General features: G+C 33.8%; 1 protein-coding gene across 8 annotated transcripts in view; it reads left to right on the top strand.

Annotated features, from left to right (window-relative positions):
- The window catches only part of LAMA2 (laminin subunit alpha 2), a 615,089-nt gene that overhangs the window by 271,488 nt on the left and 328,802 nt on the right, over window positions 1-14,799 (top strand). For all 8 annotated transcript variants that reach the window (XM_027602582.2, XM_027602583.2, XM_027602581.2 and 5 more), the window contains exon 10: window positions 5,687-5,847. In XM_027602582.2, coding sequence (XP_027458383.1) covers window positions 5,687-5,847 — 161 coding nt within the window. The remainder of the gene's footprint in view (window positions 1-5,686; window positions 5,848-14,799) is intronic.

The raw sequence follows: 14,799 nt of genomic DNA, 5'->3' as shown, positions 1-14,799 counted from the left end.
AAAAATAAGCATACAATGCAGTGGTAATTCATCATAAATACTCTTATTAACATGTTTGTGTTAACTTCACATAAGGAGTTTTTCCCCAAACTGTTGAGAGTTTCTCTGAAATCTGGTTTTAGTACCTGAATAGTATATCATTATGTGGATATACCATAATTTATTTACCCACTCAACTTTATATAGCTATTAAGATTGTTTCTAATTTTGTTTATTGTAACCAATGCTTTAGTGAAGATATTTGTGTATAAATATTTTTCAATTATTATAAAAACCATACATAGTAAAAATAAAATTTTAACAATTGGGAAGAGAATAAAATAAATAGCAATAGTATCCTCTTCAACTTATTCATCCCCCAGTCTCATTTCCAAATTTTATCACATTGAGCCATTTCTTCTATTCAGTTCTGGAAAAACTTAACTTCCAGACAATATCTAAATAGTATTCTTCGTACTTTCATCACCATTAAATATTGCCAACTGACTCTCCATCTTAAAAGACAAAGAAATATTTTCATTCACACTGCTTCCTTCCTTCTCTCCACTATTCAGACATTTTTCTTATGTATGGTATCTTTCTCATGTTAAATAAAAAGTTTAAGTCATTATTTTATGAGCCATTAAATTTAGACTCATCTTTTGAGGTCCTACTATGTGTAAGTCCCTATACTCTCCACTGATCTTCCAGCTCACTTGGCAATATCTGTCAATTGCATCTTTATCTTTTCAAAGATCATCTATATATAGGTATATAGATATACATACATACACACATAAATATATATGTCATACATATCATCGAATATTATTCAGCCATGGGAAAGAAGAAAATCCTGCCATTATGTGACAATGTGAACAGACCTTGAGGGCATTATGCTAAGTGAAATAAGTGAGACAGAGAAAGACAATAACTGTATGATATCCCTTATGTGTGGAATCTAAAAAAGCTGAACATATTAAAAAAAAAAACACAACAGAACAGAACGGTGGTTGCCAGGGACTGGGGAGTGGGGGAAATGGGGAGATGCTGGTCAAAGGACACAAACTTCCAGTTATAAGACTAATGAGATCCAGGGATTTAATGTACATCATGGGGATTATAGGTAACAGTACTATATTATATACTCAAACGTTGCTAAGAGTGTAGATCTTAAATGTTCTCACCACAAAATGAAATTATGTGAGGTGATGGAAGTGTTAACTAACACTACTGTAGTAATCATTTCACAAAAGATAAGTCTATCAAGTCAAAACGTTGTACATCTTAAACTTATACAATGACATGTCAATTATTTGTCAATAAAGCTGGAAAAACCGAATGCAATAAAAAATAAAAATCAATGATTCCCCCCAAAAAAGATCATACAGTTATATTTAATTTGAGACCTAATTAATTCTTCTAATTTTAAAATTGAAATGCAATAATCAGAATTTATAATATAATTATATATTATTCAATATAGACCTGGGTTACAAAATTAGACACATTCCCATGATACATTTTTATCTTCATGTTTAGCTTGATGATTTTTTAGGAGAACCTAAGTTGTAGTCTAATGCTTTGGAGTTCTTAGTATGAGTAACCAGATAGTGGGAAATGGTATTTTATGGCATTACCTTGATTACCAGAAAACTGATTACTTTTGGTATAAGGTGGATTTTCCCTCATAGATTTGTAAGAGCTCTTTAAATATTAAAAACAACAACCAGATGTTAAATTTGTTATAAACGTAAACAGATTTTGTGTCTCGCTATTGTTAAGATTTTTTTTATGTATGAAACTTTAAAATTTTTTATATAATCACCTATTACAACTTAGAAAACTTCTTTAGCTATAATAAGATACTATGTCAAGATTATTATATTTTAATATTTTAATTGAATTTTTGATGTGCCTTTAGAATTCTAAAACTCTCATCTATCCCAAGATCGGACAAATGTATTCATTTTCTTAATTTTTATTATTTCACTTTTTGATACTTAGTTCCTTAATCAGTATGGGATTTATTTGGTATATTTTATAAAGAGAGTTTCTAGCTGTATTTTGTTTTTTCAGTAGTCTCTTTTAAATTGATCTATATTTAATACAATTTCTTTCATTAAACATACTAAGTATATTTATTTTGTATTCTGTATCTCTTAGTAACATTCTCTGTTACCTATCTGAACCTAATCCTGGGGGTTGATTTTTCTGCTAACTTATTCATTGGGGCCTTATTTTCTTGTGTGTTCCATGATTTGTGTGTGTGTGTGTGTGTGTGTGTGTGTGTGTGTGTGTGTGTGTGTGTAAATGTCCTAGTTTATCCTTTCAGGATCCTTGAGTTTATATAATCTCTGATATGATCTCCTAACTTGAGTAGTACCTAGAATTTGTCTTTTGTTCCATAAAGCCACGCTCAGTGCTCTAGTCTAGTTAATCAGAGTCAGTCAACTCCAGGAAAGATACTGGTTTAGGGCTAGCTTATTTCTTTAGAATCTCTTCTCTCTCTCTCTCTCTCTTTTTAATTTTGTAGTTTCTGATCTTCAAGGAGTTTCCTTATTTTAAACCACAGTCATTCTGTCTGTCTATCTGTCTCTAACTTTATTCTGTGTTCTCAAATGTTCTGACCAAGAGGGGGTCTTTGGACATCTAGTTCGCTATATTACAATGTTACAACGTACACGATATTAAGCACTGGGTGTTATGCGCAAACAATGAATCATGGAACACTACATCAAAAACTAATGATGTACTGTATGGTGATTAACATAATAATAAAAAAAAGACACGGTGTTTATATGGAATACATCTACACTTAGTGTCTGGAGATTTTAACATGAGAAGTAAATGTTAATTTTTTGGAATGCTTTTTCAACCTTTATTGAAATGATCAGATTTCTTTTTCATTTGACTTATGAATAAAATATGTTAAAATGAATTTATTAATATGAAACAATATTTAAATTACCAGAATAAAATCTTCTTGGTTTTATATAAATTTATATTTTATATAAATAAAATCACATAAGAGCCTTTTAATGTACTTGAGGATTCAGTTTGGTGTTTATTTTATTTAGGATTTGCTCCTCTGACTTCATATGTTAAATTGGTTTTGGCTATGACATCTGCTAGTTGTGCAGTCTTGGCAAACAAATTAATTTCTCTGTGCCTTAGTTTCCTCATCTGTAAAATGGGAAACATAATAGTGTTTACCTCATTTTGAGGTTTTGAGTATTAACTGAATTAACCCATGTGTCGTATGTAGTGCCAAGCATAATGCCTAGCATAAAATAAGTGCTATTTAATTGTTAGCTGTTATTATGTTTATTTAGGGTTATCTTTGTTAGATTTTGATACCAAGTTTTTACCAGCTTCATAAACTAAATTACATAGTTCTCCATGTTTTAGATGCTCCATAAGAGTTTGAAACATTGAAACCACTGTAAAAACTAACTGCTACTAAAACATTTTTGTGGTGATCTTTGATCATTTGTCCTCTTTTGATATCTTTGATTATCTTTAAGGTTCTCTTTTGCCTTATTTTCTTTCTGTTTATTTTTCAAACCTTCTTCTTTCCTGTGGTGTTCATTTGGTTTTATCTTTTTTTTTATAATTACATGAGCTAAATCTTAGCTTATTTACATTTTTAATGTATTTAAGCTTGAAAGTGGCTACCATTTTTTTTCTATATCCCATAAACATTAAATTCCTTTCTCACTGCTATTATATTCGACTTAGAAAGCTTTTTAATCACAATTAAAGTCTCGATTTCTCTTTCACTCGAGTTAAAAGGAGAAACATTTATTTATTCATTTTTAGAGTGGTGGAATTTTGCAAAATATTCTATTATCATGTTTAATATTTCAAATTATTTCAATCCTAATTTATTATGACATTTGTTACAAATATAGACGTAGTAATTTATGTTAAGAAAACAAGACTTGGGGGGCACCTGGGTGGCTCAGATGGTTAAGCGTCTGCCTTCGGCTCAGGTCATGATCCCAGGGTCCTGGGATCGAGTCCCGCATCGGGCTCCCTGCTAGGCGGGGAGCCTGCTTCTCCCTCTGCCTCTGCCTCTCTCTCTCTCTCTCTCTCTCTCTGAATCTCATGAATAAATAAATAAAACATTAAAAAAAAAAAACAAGACTTGGATCATTTCTGCTTTGAGAAATTGAACATTTTTGTAGATTAATGATGAGCTGCAATAGGTAGGTATATACAATATAATGTGTAATTCAATAATAGTAGGTGATTCACGTTTTTCTATGTCTTTTTTTTCTAATTCGTCTACAAATATTTGAAGTGAGTAGGTTACTGTCATTCTCAGCCACTGATTTTTGGCCAGTTTCTTTTTGAGCCCCCAAATCTTTTGTTGTCTATATGTTTTTGTACCTAAAATTAGTGCTTCTATGGAGTATAAATATAATAACTTAAGTCATGCTTTTTATTGTATTGTCATCAACGTAAAATGAGGGCTTGTCCTAATGAATCTATTTTTTTTAAGATTTTATTTATTTGAGAGAGAGCGAGAGCACTAGCAGGGGCTTAGGAGGGAGCGGGGCAGAGGGAGAAGGAGAAGCAGACGCCCCGCTGAGCAGGGAGCCTACAGTGGGGCTCAATCCCAGGACCCTGGGATCATGATCCCAGTTGAAGGCAGTTAACCAACTGAGCCACCCGGGAGTCCCCTAATGAATCTATTTTCATTGGATTCTACTTTGGCCATTACTAATATTACAACTGTACATGCTCTCTTAATGTAGATTTACATTCTTTTTTTTTAATATTTCTTATTTTGCCTATCTGTTCTGAACATTACACGCACATAGTTTTAATGGGAGCAGTAAGACAGTGAACTCATTTACATATGATTAGCGTGTGGGTTGGACAGTCATTCTACTGTGTGCTTTCCCCCTGTAATGTTCCTTTCCTTCTTTCTTCCCTCCTTTCCTTTTTTGAGTGGGCTATATTTTACTGATTTGCTCTCATACTTTTCCAGATTTTGAAAGTCAATAACGTATTTATTCATCTGCATTTTGCATTTTTCTAATCAAGGAGAATTAAAATTGTCTTTTGCATTTCTCTATTTAAAAAGAGAAAGTAAATTTAAATTGCTTTCATTTTCCTCTATGTCTTGTCCTCAAAATATCTATCCCCACGAACTCTCAGTCTTTTTGTTGTTGTTGTACTCAGTGATGTCATACTTTGATGATTGTTGTTTAATTTGGGGTCTAAGCAGTATATTTTTATTTGCCAGACACTTTTTCCATCTCATGATAGTCTGAGTTATGAAGCAACAGGTATCACAGGTCACTGCTTATTCTTTGAATGTCAGTCAGTTATGGAGATGAGTCCTTGATCATTGTGGCAGTTTTTCTGTAGCTTTAGATTTGGTAGATGCTTCGAGATTTTTATCTTTCTTTTGTTCATTCTTAGTATTTTTATTTTTTTTATTTAATTCAAATCTATTTTTTTATTATGTTATATTAATCATATTTTAAAGATATGTAAGAGATGCTGTGTTAGCGACTTGTAGCCAGCTTCTAATTAAACCTTATACCCTTTGGTTTTAACTCTTTTTTTATCGATATTCGTGAATTTGTTTTTGTGTCAAAATAGAATTTGGAATGTTATTATCATTAAAGCCTTAGGAACTGAAGTGTGTGTGTGTTTTTCACTTGTCGATATGTGGCTCATCTTCCCTTAGGTCTGGCACCTGGGTCTTGTCATTGCAGACCTGGCTTCAGAGGTGTGAGCTGTGACCGCTGTGCCCGGGGCTACACTGGCTACCCAGACTGCAAGCCGTGTAACTGCAGTGGTGCAGGGAGCACAAATGAGGACCCTTGCTTTGGACCCTGCAACTGCAAGGTGTGTTGTATATGCCGGTAAAGTTGGCTGTCAAGACAGAAGGTCCTTTTCCTTGGCTTCTCTGTTCTGTTCTGTCTGTTGACAGTAAGCCAATTGTAACAACTTCTCCTGTAAATATCCACCATCTATTCTCCTTGTGGTCCTCCTCTATGCCTCTTTACAACCAGGTTGGCGGCTGCCATACATCCACCATTTGTCTAAAAACCTACCAACTCAAGAAGGACCGGTCACCCTAAGAAGAGGTGTCACTTTATAGCAAAAACACCTTTCCCCCATTACCCAGCTAGTCTGTGAATTGAAAAACAGCATTACAAAGAGCAACCCTGTAAAAACGATTATACACTCAAACTTACCATAGCTTTTTATCTAACTCTGAAGGTAATTCTGCTGAGGGTTACATTCTGGCATTTTAAATAATCTCCTGAAGTTTAGACCCAGATTGTCTGAAAATGCTACATTCTGATTCTTCTGTTTTATTACCGAAAATGTAAGAAGCCCTAGGGGAATTGATGAAAGCCTCAATTTTTCCTCCTAAGAGTACTTTCAGAAATACAACTTTCTTTGTTGTACATACTCAGCCAATAGCTCATCATGTTAACGCGGAGGGATGCATTACAACCACAGCTTGTACGCATAGAGGAAACAGAGGCATGTCCAAGTCTAAAACGATAGAACTGATTTCCTTTAGCTGTACCAATCAGTTCCAAAACATTGGGATTGAGCAGTGTTATTATCTACATTAGTCAAGAGAATGAACAATCATTGAAAAAGTTAGAATGTCATACTGATATAAAAATGAATGTTACTTATTTTTTTTTCTTTGTTCTCAATCATGGTTGGAACCTTATTAAGAACCTTTATTAAATCATTCATCTTATCTAGGAAGCTGTAAATTATATGCTTCCATTTGTTATGTGTGTATGTGCATACAAGCATTAAAGTATAACACAAGAAGAAATATTAGTATTAATGTGATGTATATATTTATTGGGACAAGAATGTCTGACATAAGAAGCTAAATATTATAATAGTTACATAATAGGCTTATGTTATATCATGGGTCATTTAGGTACCTTTTTTTGACTACTGAAACTATACAACTTCTGTCTGTGTAAACTGACAGAAAGTCCATAATCTATAGTAAAAGTTTTCATGTACTGGAACATAGTAAATTTCCTAGATATAGTACATTTTATTCCAATATTCTTTGACAAATTGCCACAGTGCAGACCAAGACTGTGTCGCCGTCTGTGGGTGATCACTTGTTTAAGGACCCTAAACTCTGCTCTTCATCCTGTGTGTCTTTTTGGACAATCCTACAGGCTTAGTTCATCTTCTCTAAAAATGTAACTTGTGTGGATTTTATTTCTTTTACAAAACTCCCCGGAAATCTCTAACTTTTATCACTTGTTCAAATAAAGGACAGGCAAAGCTGAACTTAAAATGAAGAGAAATCTCCCGAGTCTCTAGAATACAGGAAATCAAAATGGAAAAAAGAAAAGGAATGTTTTTATATATGTACTGTTCATACACTGGAAATGTCTGGTATTTGCAAGGAAAGAGTAACAAGTGAGTGAGGGATGCAGGCCTCATTTTTTCCTTTCTTTGGTAAATATAGAGAGAAAGGCTAGAACAAGAGAGCTATAGCCACTAGCAGGACTCTGAGCGAAAGTTCCTTGAGCCACTGCCTGCCCCCCACCGGATCTCTGCCTGCCTCTGTCTTGTACCGAGTGATTACCATCCTAGTTAAGAAACATGCCTCTTACAAAGACACTTGAAGCTCTACACAGACAATTAAAACACAAAGCAGCAATTAAGAAATCATAAAAGAATAAATAAGTAGCATCATTAAGAGAGTTGCCCTTCAACTGTGTGATATTTTAAATAGATGACTATAACCTCTTAGATAAGACTAAATGTATTTTTTTCTTTTTAGGATAAAAACTTGCAGAAAACCAATTTCAATAGACATAAACATAATTTTAAAAATCACTAATTATATGCATACAGCAGGTGAATTATATCATAATATGCATGCATGTAATGTACTATAATTAAGTACCTATAGTCTCTTGTTTAAAAGAATAATAAATACCCAGTGTTCCAACCAAATATGCATATAATTTAAATACTGAACAGATATTTATTAATGTAGAGAGAAACGTAGTGGGTTATTCTGTTTTACAAAAACATGATTAGACATAGGTGTGTCCACTAGTTATTTGAAACAATATGGATCGATCTAAATGGTATTTAACAAGCAACACTTCATTGAGCAGCTAAGATACTGGAGACTTAAATTCAAATAAAATGATATCAATATAAATGCTCATTTCCAAAATGCATATTAACCAGAAAACATGTACACATTTATTTGGTTGCACTATACCATGTGATGTGTTTTTTTTTATGATTTTCATTAGGAAGAAATATTGTCTTTACTGAAGTATGTAGACACTTTAAGAAAGCACTTGGTTATGAAGTCTTGGGTTTCAGTATATTTCTATTGTAAATTTTAAATGGCTAACATTCTGGTAAGATATCGTACTGAGAAAATTGGGCACCATTTCTGCCACTTCAAGTACAAATAGGCTGGATGAAACAAAGTAAATAAATTTATAATCATGTTAATACAGGAAAGAGAGGGAAATTTCTAGATGTCAGACCCAAGAGGAAAATCTAAGTTAATAAGCATAAGCCTAAGCAAAGCTGAACAACAAAGGTCATAAGGGTGGGGGATGGGAGGCTGGTCTTAATCCAAAAATGCGGGTTAAAGTTGGGAGTTTTAATGGCCTCTCTAGGACTTGACATTAGGGTTTGGGCTCATGGAGGGAAATTAAAACTAAGTTCACCTAGTTTTCACTTAGACTCTAGAAATGTCCCCTGACAGTGAAACAGGCACCAGAAAATTCCACCTGCAGGCTGGCAGTGGCAATGGTAACTTTCTTTCTCCTTTGGGGCTCTAGGTGGAGAAAAATTGGTGTGCAGTGAGGAAGCAAACACCCAAACCTGTGTACCACATGGGAACGTGGTCAGTTTTATTCTCCCTTTATGTTAGAATTCTTCAACAAGTCAGGCAAGTGGTATTCCCACTTGCCTCACCTGATGATGAGCTCACCATAAAGCAGTACACTGCACAAAAGGAAAATAACTACAAAATGAAATCAGAAGCCACAAAAGTCAGAATGTTTGTACACTAAGACCTAGAAGAATAAGATAGTCTGAAATAATTTGTATAAACATAAAAGTATATATTTTTATCATATGAATCAGAGAAATATGTGAAAAATGTACAATCATAAAAATATGATTTGAAGATAAAAGAATAAAAAATAGGAGAAACAGTACAAAATAGGGCCCTATATTAAAATAAATAAGCAGCTTTGGAAAAGCAGTCAATATCATTTACTTCTAGAAATAAAAATTGTATAGAGCTGAAATTTAAAATTTAGTTGAAATTTAAAATTCAGTGAATGGGCTGAGAAAAATATTAGAAGCTGCTTAAGAGAGAATTAGAAATGCAGACCTGAGGAAATTACCTATAAATTGACACAGGGAGGTAAAGAAATGAAAATATGAGATGCTAAGTGGCATGGCTCATAGAAGGATAAAATTCAACATAAGAAGCAGGAGTCGCCAAAAAAGAGACTAGATGAAATAGGTGAGAAAGAATATCCAAAAATGATGGAGAGAAGAATTGTCAAGAATTAAAAAAAATTCAGTATTTTCCATTTGAAGAAGATAAAAAAGAAATCCACCACCAAAGCTCCTAGTAGAAAACTTGCCCACAAGTTAAGATTGAAAGAGTCTTAAATGTATTAGATATATTTTTATTGTATATATCATATGTACAAGAGACAAATATCAGATCACTGTGTGTGTTTACCATTCTCAGTCCAACTGCACTGAAAACACTACTCGATGATGTACATTAGCAAGAAGAATATTGAAACCAGAAGAGAGTTCCACTGGCTTGAAGAATGCAAGAATCAGTCTATAAAAAGCAATAGCATTTCTATACATCAGTGATAACCAATGAAAAAATGTAATGAAAATATTTAGAATAGCAACAAAAACTATATGATACCTAGAAATAAGTATTTTTAAATGGAGATACTTTTTAAGACGATTATTGAAGAATGTAAGATAAAATTTTAAATGGGGAAATAGAGAATAATATCAAATCCTGGTGAAAACCTGGAGAAATGGAAATGTTTACTGCTGCGGTCATTTGGGTAAATTAGTACTACGAGCTTAGGAGGACAGTAGGGTATCTGGTCTCATTAAGATAATGAAGTCCTGTCAGTCAGCAACTCCACGTCAAGATATTCACGCTAAAGAAACTTGTACAATGTGTAGAAAGAAGCAAAGATGTTCACCATATACCTACTTGTTAAGATAAAAATTAGAAAAAAATCAAAATATACATAAATCAGTAAGAAAAATGAAGTGCAACATTTTCATAAAATTTGATACAAGGAACAGTCCAGTGATTGAAATAGGTCCTCATGTCTGAGCATTGATAAATTTCAGAAACTTCAGGTGAGGTGAGGAAAACCAATGTCATCATGCTTTCATTTGTGTGAAGTTATAAGACATAAAACAGTTTTATATTGTGTGGACACACACATATATAAATTAAAAATTTTTAAATACACTGATATGTGTATTTCAGAAGAGTAAACTCTAGAGAAAAGGGGAAAGGACTACGATAGAAGTGAAGTGAGATTCAAATGTGCCTAACGACGTGGATGGAACTGGAGGGTGTTATGCTGAGTGAAATAAGTCAATCAGAGAAAGACATGTATCACATGACCTCACTGATATGAGGAATTCTTAATCTCAGGAAAGAAACTGAGTGTTACTGGAGTGGTTGGGGGTGGGAGGGATGGGGTGGCTGGGTGATAGATATTGGGGAGGGTATGTGCTATGGTGAGCGCTGTGAATTGTGCAAGACTGTTGAATCACAGATCTGTACTTCTGAAACAAATAATGCAACATATTTTAAGAAAAAAGAAAAAGAAGAAGATAACAGGAGAGGAAGAAAAGGGGAGTATGTCAGAGGGGGAGACGAACCATGAGAGATGATGGACTCTGAAAAACAAACTGAGGGTTCTAGAGGGGAGGGGGGTAGGGGGATGGGTTAGCCTGGTGATGGGTATTGAGGAGGGCACGTTCTGCATGGAGCACTGGGTGTTATGAACAAACAATGAATCATGGAACACTGCACCAAAAACTAATGATGTAATATATGGTGATTAACATAACAATAAAAAAATTAAAAAAAATATATATCTGAGGCACACATGGAAAAATGTTAATATTTTTCAACCTCTAGGTTATAGATAATGGATAATTGTCATATGTACTTTTCTGGCACTTTAAAATAATTCCCAATTTAAAATTTCTTTAATCAAAGGGAAAAAAAACTCCCAATTTGAAAAGACATAAATGAAATTAATATGTATCAACTACTATCAATATTACACATAAATTTTCTGTTATATCCTTGTTCAGACAATGATATTAATGAACATCATCCTCATTATATTTCAAAATATGAACACAGCGCTAGCTCAAGACACGAAAATACTAATTTTTATGCATTAGTAAAATTTTTAAAATTCCTCTATCCTCTTGTGAATTACAAGAGGCAAACATTCTCAGATGTATAAGTCAGTTGAATGTAAATGCTGTTCAGACTCTTGGTATTTATTTTAAGTACCACATGCTAGAAATTGGCCCTTTTGAAGTTTGGTGTCATGTTATCCATTCAAAAGCCATTGGATTGCAGACTCTGATACATAATATAAACTGACCTTGATCTAGGTTGGAACATGTGCTTTTATTTTATCAAAGTATAATAGAAAGATAAATAGTGAAGGAAAAGATTAGAAATCAAAGTGTATATTTTCATCGTGCTTTGCTTTGGGTTTTTTACTGCACTTTCCATTAAGTCCTTACTGGCTTACAGGCTTATGTGATCTGACCTTGGGTTATCTTCCCAGAATGTTCTGGAGCTTCGGTCCCTGTCTTCCAGCCTGGCTTACATTCCTTGGGGGCACCAAGCTCTTTTTGGAATTTCAGAGTCTATTTATTTACTTATTTTTAAAGATTTTATTTATTCATTTGAGACACAGAGAGAGAGAGAGAGAGAGAGCATAAGCAGGGGCAGAGGCAGAGGGAGAGGGAGAAGCAGGCTCCCCGCTGAGCCGGGAGCCTTATATGGGGTTCGATCGCAGGACTCTGGGATCATGACCTGAGCCGAAGGCAGATGCTCAACCATCTGAGCCACCCAGGAGCCCCCAGAGTCTATTAAGATGAGTGGGAAAACCTCATCCCGAGCCCTGGCCCATTGCTTGCTGGGCAGTTTTCAAGGCTCATCTCCACTTTCTTAGCAAAGCTGGGATCCTAGATCCCCTGATAGAAATCATTCTCCTGCCATGATCACTTGTAACATCTTTGTCTGTTCCTTTATTATCTTTTCACAGCTTGCAATCTATTTAATTTCAATCTCACTTCTGTTATTTATTCTCTTCATCGATCAATAAGAAGCTGGCAGTGACTCATACATAAAAAAGAAGGAAGAAAGAAAATGAAAAATTGCAAAAATTTGAAAGTCACTGAAATTGGCTGATTCTTATTTCTTAATCTATAAAATGATGATATTAAATTTTTCTTGCCTAACTCTCAATAGGTGTAATTATAACATTGAAGCCTTTTGCAGGTATAAGGGATAATCATAAATACGTACTAATTACTTTTTCTGTTTATTTATATTTCTTTTTACAAGTACAGCTAAGTTTCCACTCTTTTCCTCTAATAGGATTTTCATGGTATGTGCTAAGACTTTTATTGGTTTTGTATTTCCCTTTTTTCCATTTATATACAGAATGATCACCTCATTAACTTGTTAGGCTCAAACCCTGGGTATTTCTACAAAAGGCATTCAATTTATATATTTGATCCTGAATCTAAATTACCGATGTAAATTTTTTCGCATGAAAAGTGCATACCGGAATTCGTCTCTTGCAACAGCGACAGTTGAGAAATATTATGTTAATCAATTTTTTAATATTAAAAGCTGAAGTTGTGCAAAGTGAGAACTTGTTTTCTTCTGTTTTCTTCTTTCTTCCTAACCACCAACTGCTTATTATTTAGCCATGGAGCAGTGTATTTAAAGAGTAAGCACTCAACAAATACTGCTAATTAGCTAATTATCCTTCTTTTGTTAACTTCTTTTCATACTTGGATGCATTAGAATGAAGCCCATAACAGAGGAAAATCTGTAATTGACTACAAACGCCCCCAAAAACAGGCATGACTGCAACATTCCTGGAGCAATTATCACAAAAAATAACTTAAATGTCACTGGAAATACTCCTGGTAACTTTCTCAATAGAATTCCCAGTCGACTAACAATCACAGTTAAACATGTACTGCTGAAGTTGTACCTAATTTATAAGAAGGCAGCTTCCTGAGCACGGATACCGGGAACCGATTGTGACTCTATTTCTCTAGAGAGAGCCTGTGAGGAGGAAACGCTAGCAAAAAGAAAATTTGTGTCAACCCAACAGTATCTGACTTTAAGATAAAAGAACTGAGTAAGGTTTTTCTAATTCAACTTTGGTTTTAGAGGAAAAGACTACCAAAAGAGAAAAGGCAGTTATTATAAATATTTTGTAGGGTGGGCCACAACATATCTACTTATCTACTCAGCTAAATAGTGTCTAAAGCATGCATTTCTCCCTAAGGGGGTGAACATTGGTTCTAAGAGGGGTGGAAATGCCATTTTTGTTTTACATATATAGCAAACATATTCACACAGTATATCTGTACATAGAGTATATCTGTGGAATGAAGAATTTCATGGTGAGGATGATTATGAAAAAAAGAAAAAGGTAATGAAATTGGCTCCTTAGGGGCTTGAAAATAAAAAACTAGGCTGGGAAGCGCTGTTCTAAAGTGAAGAGGCACTGTTTATCATCAGCAGATAAGAGAATAAAAATATTTGTTACACGGATTAATTATTTACCATGGAAAAATGGTTGACTATTATTAGTTGCTATTTAATTATTTTAATCAACTAGAACGATGGTTTAGAAACCAAGAAAGTGGAATATTTGGTTTTAAGAAAATTGGTGATATAAGGGAATATGAATCTCTAGAGTGGAAGTTGGGAGTGTTCTAGAAATTACCTATTTCATGGGCTTAGGTGTAAAAATGATCAGTAAATTTGTAAAGTACAAAAAAAATCTATTGAATTATATTAAATTCTAAATAAGTAAAATATTAAAATTACTGGATTGACAAGAGCTGTCCATTTGAATGCTGAGAGAGAATAAATTAGACCCCCCTTTGTTTAAATAAACAGAACAACCTTTAGAAATTTTATTAAATTATACATTAACTCTTTTTGAAGTTGATCAGTACAAAGAGGTAATAGAATGATAGCTAAAGGAGAGAGAAATCTCATGACTAAAATAACATTTGGGCCGGAAGTTGCAAACTCACCATTATTGGATATTTAGGATCAGTTACTTTGACACCTGTCTTCTTTTTCTGTCTTATTTTTCCTGCAGAGGGGTGGAGGACTCTGGAGATGAATCTGGTGTCTGACTCACAGCATGTCCTCAGTAACCCTTTAGGGACAGTGACTTCCTTCTGCCTTGTAGTATATTGATTTGTCCATACTCTTACTTCCCTTGCCATAATCCTGAACATTTTTATATTCCCTCAGGCATCTCACATATTGCTTTATGTTTAGTATATCACCTATGATTTGATGATATGAGTGAGTAATAATAGTAAATAAGGGAATAGTGAAAAATAACATAGATTTTATTAATAATTTGATACTGACAGCATAGTAAGTTAAATTGCTCAAGGAAATTACCCATAAAGCAGAAGATTCACTCTCAATCTGCGAATCAAAAATTCATATCAAAACGA

This window comes from Zalophus californianus, chromosome 7 (assembly GCF_009762305.2).
Source record: "Zalophus californianus isolate mZalCal1 chromosome 7, mZalCal1.pri.v2, whole genome shotgun sequence".
NCBI lineage: Eukaryota > Metazoa > Chordata > Mammalia > Carnivora > Otariidae > Zalophus > Zalophus californianus.
This window is presented reverse-complemented; position numbering and strand designations above follow the sequence as displayed.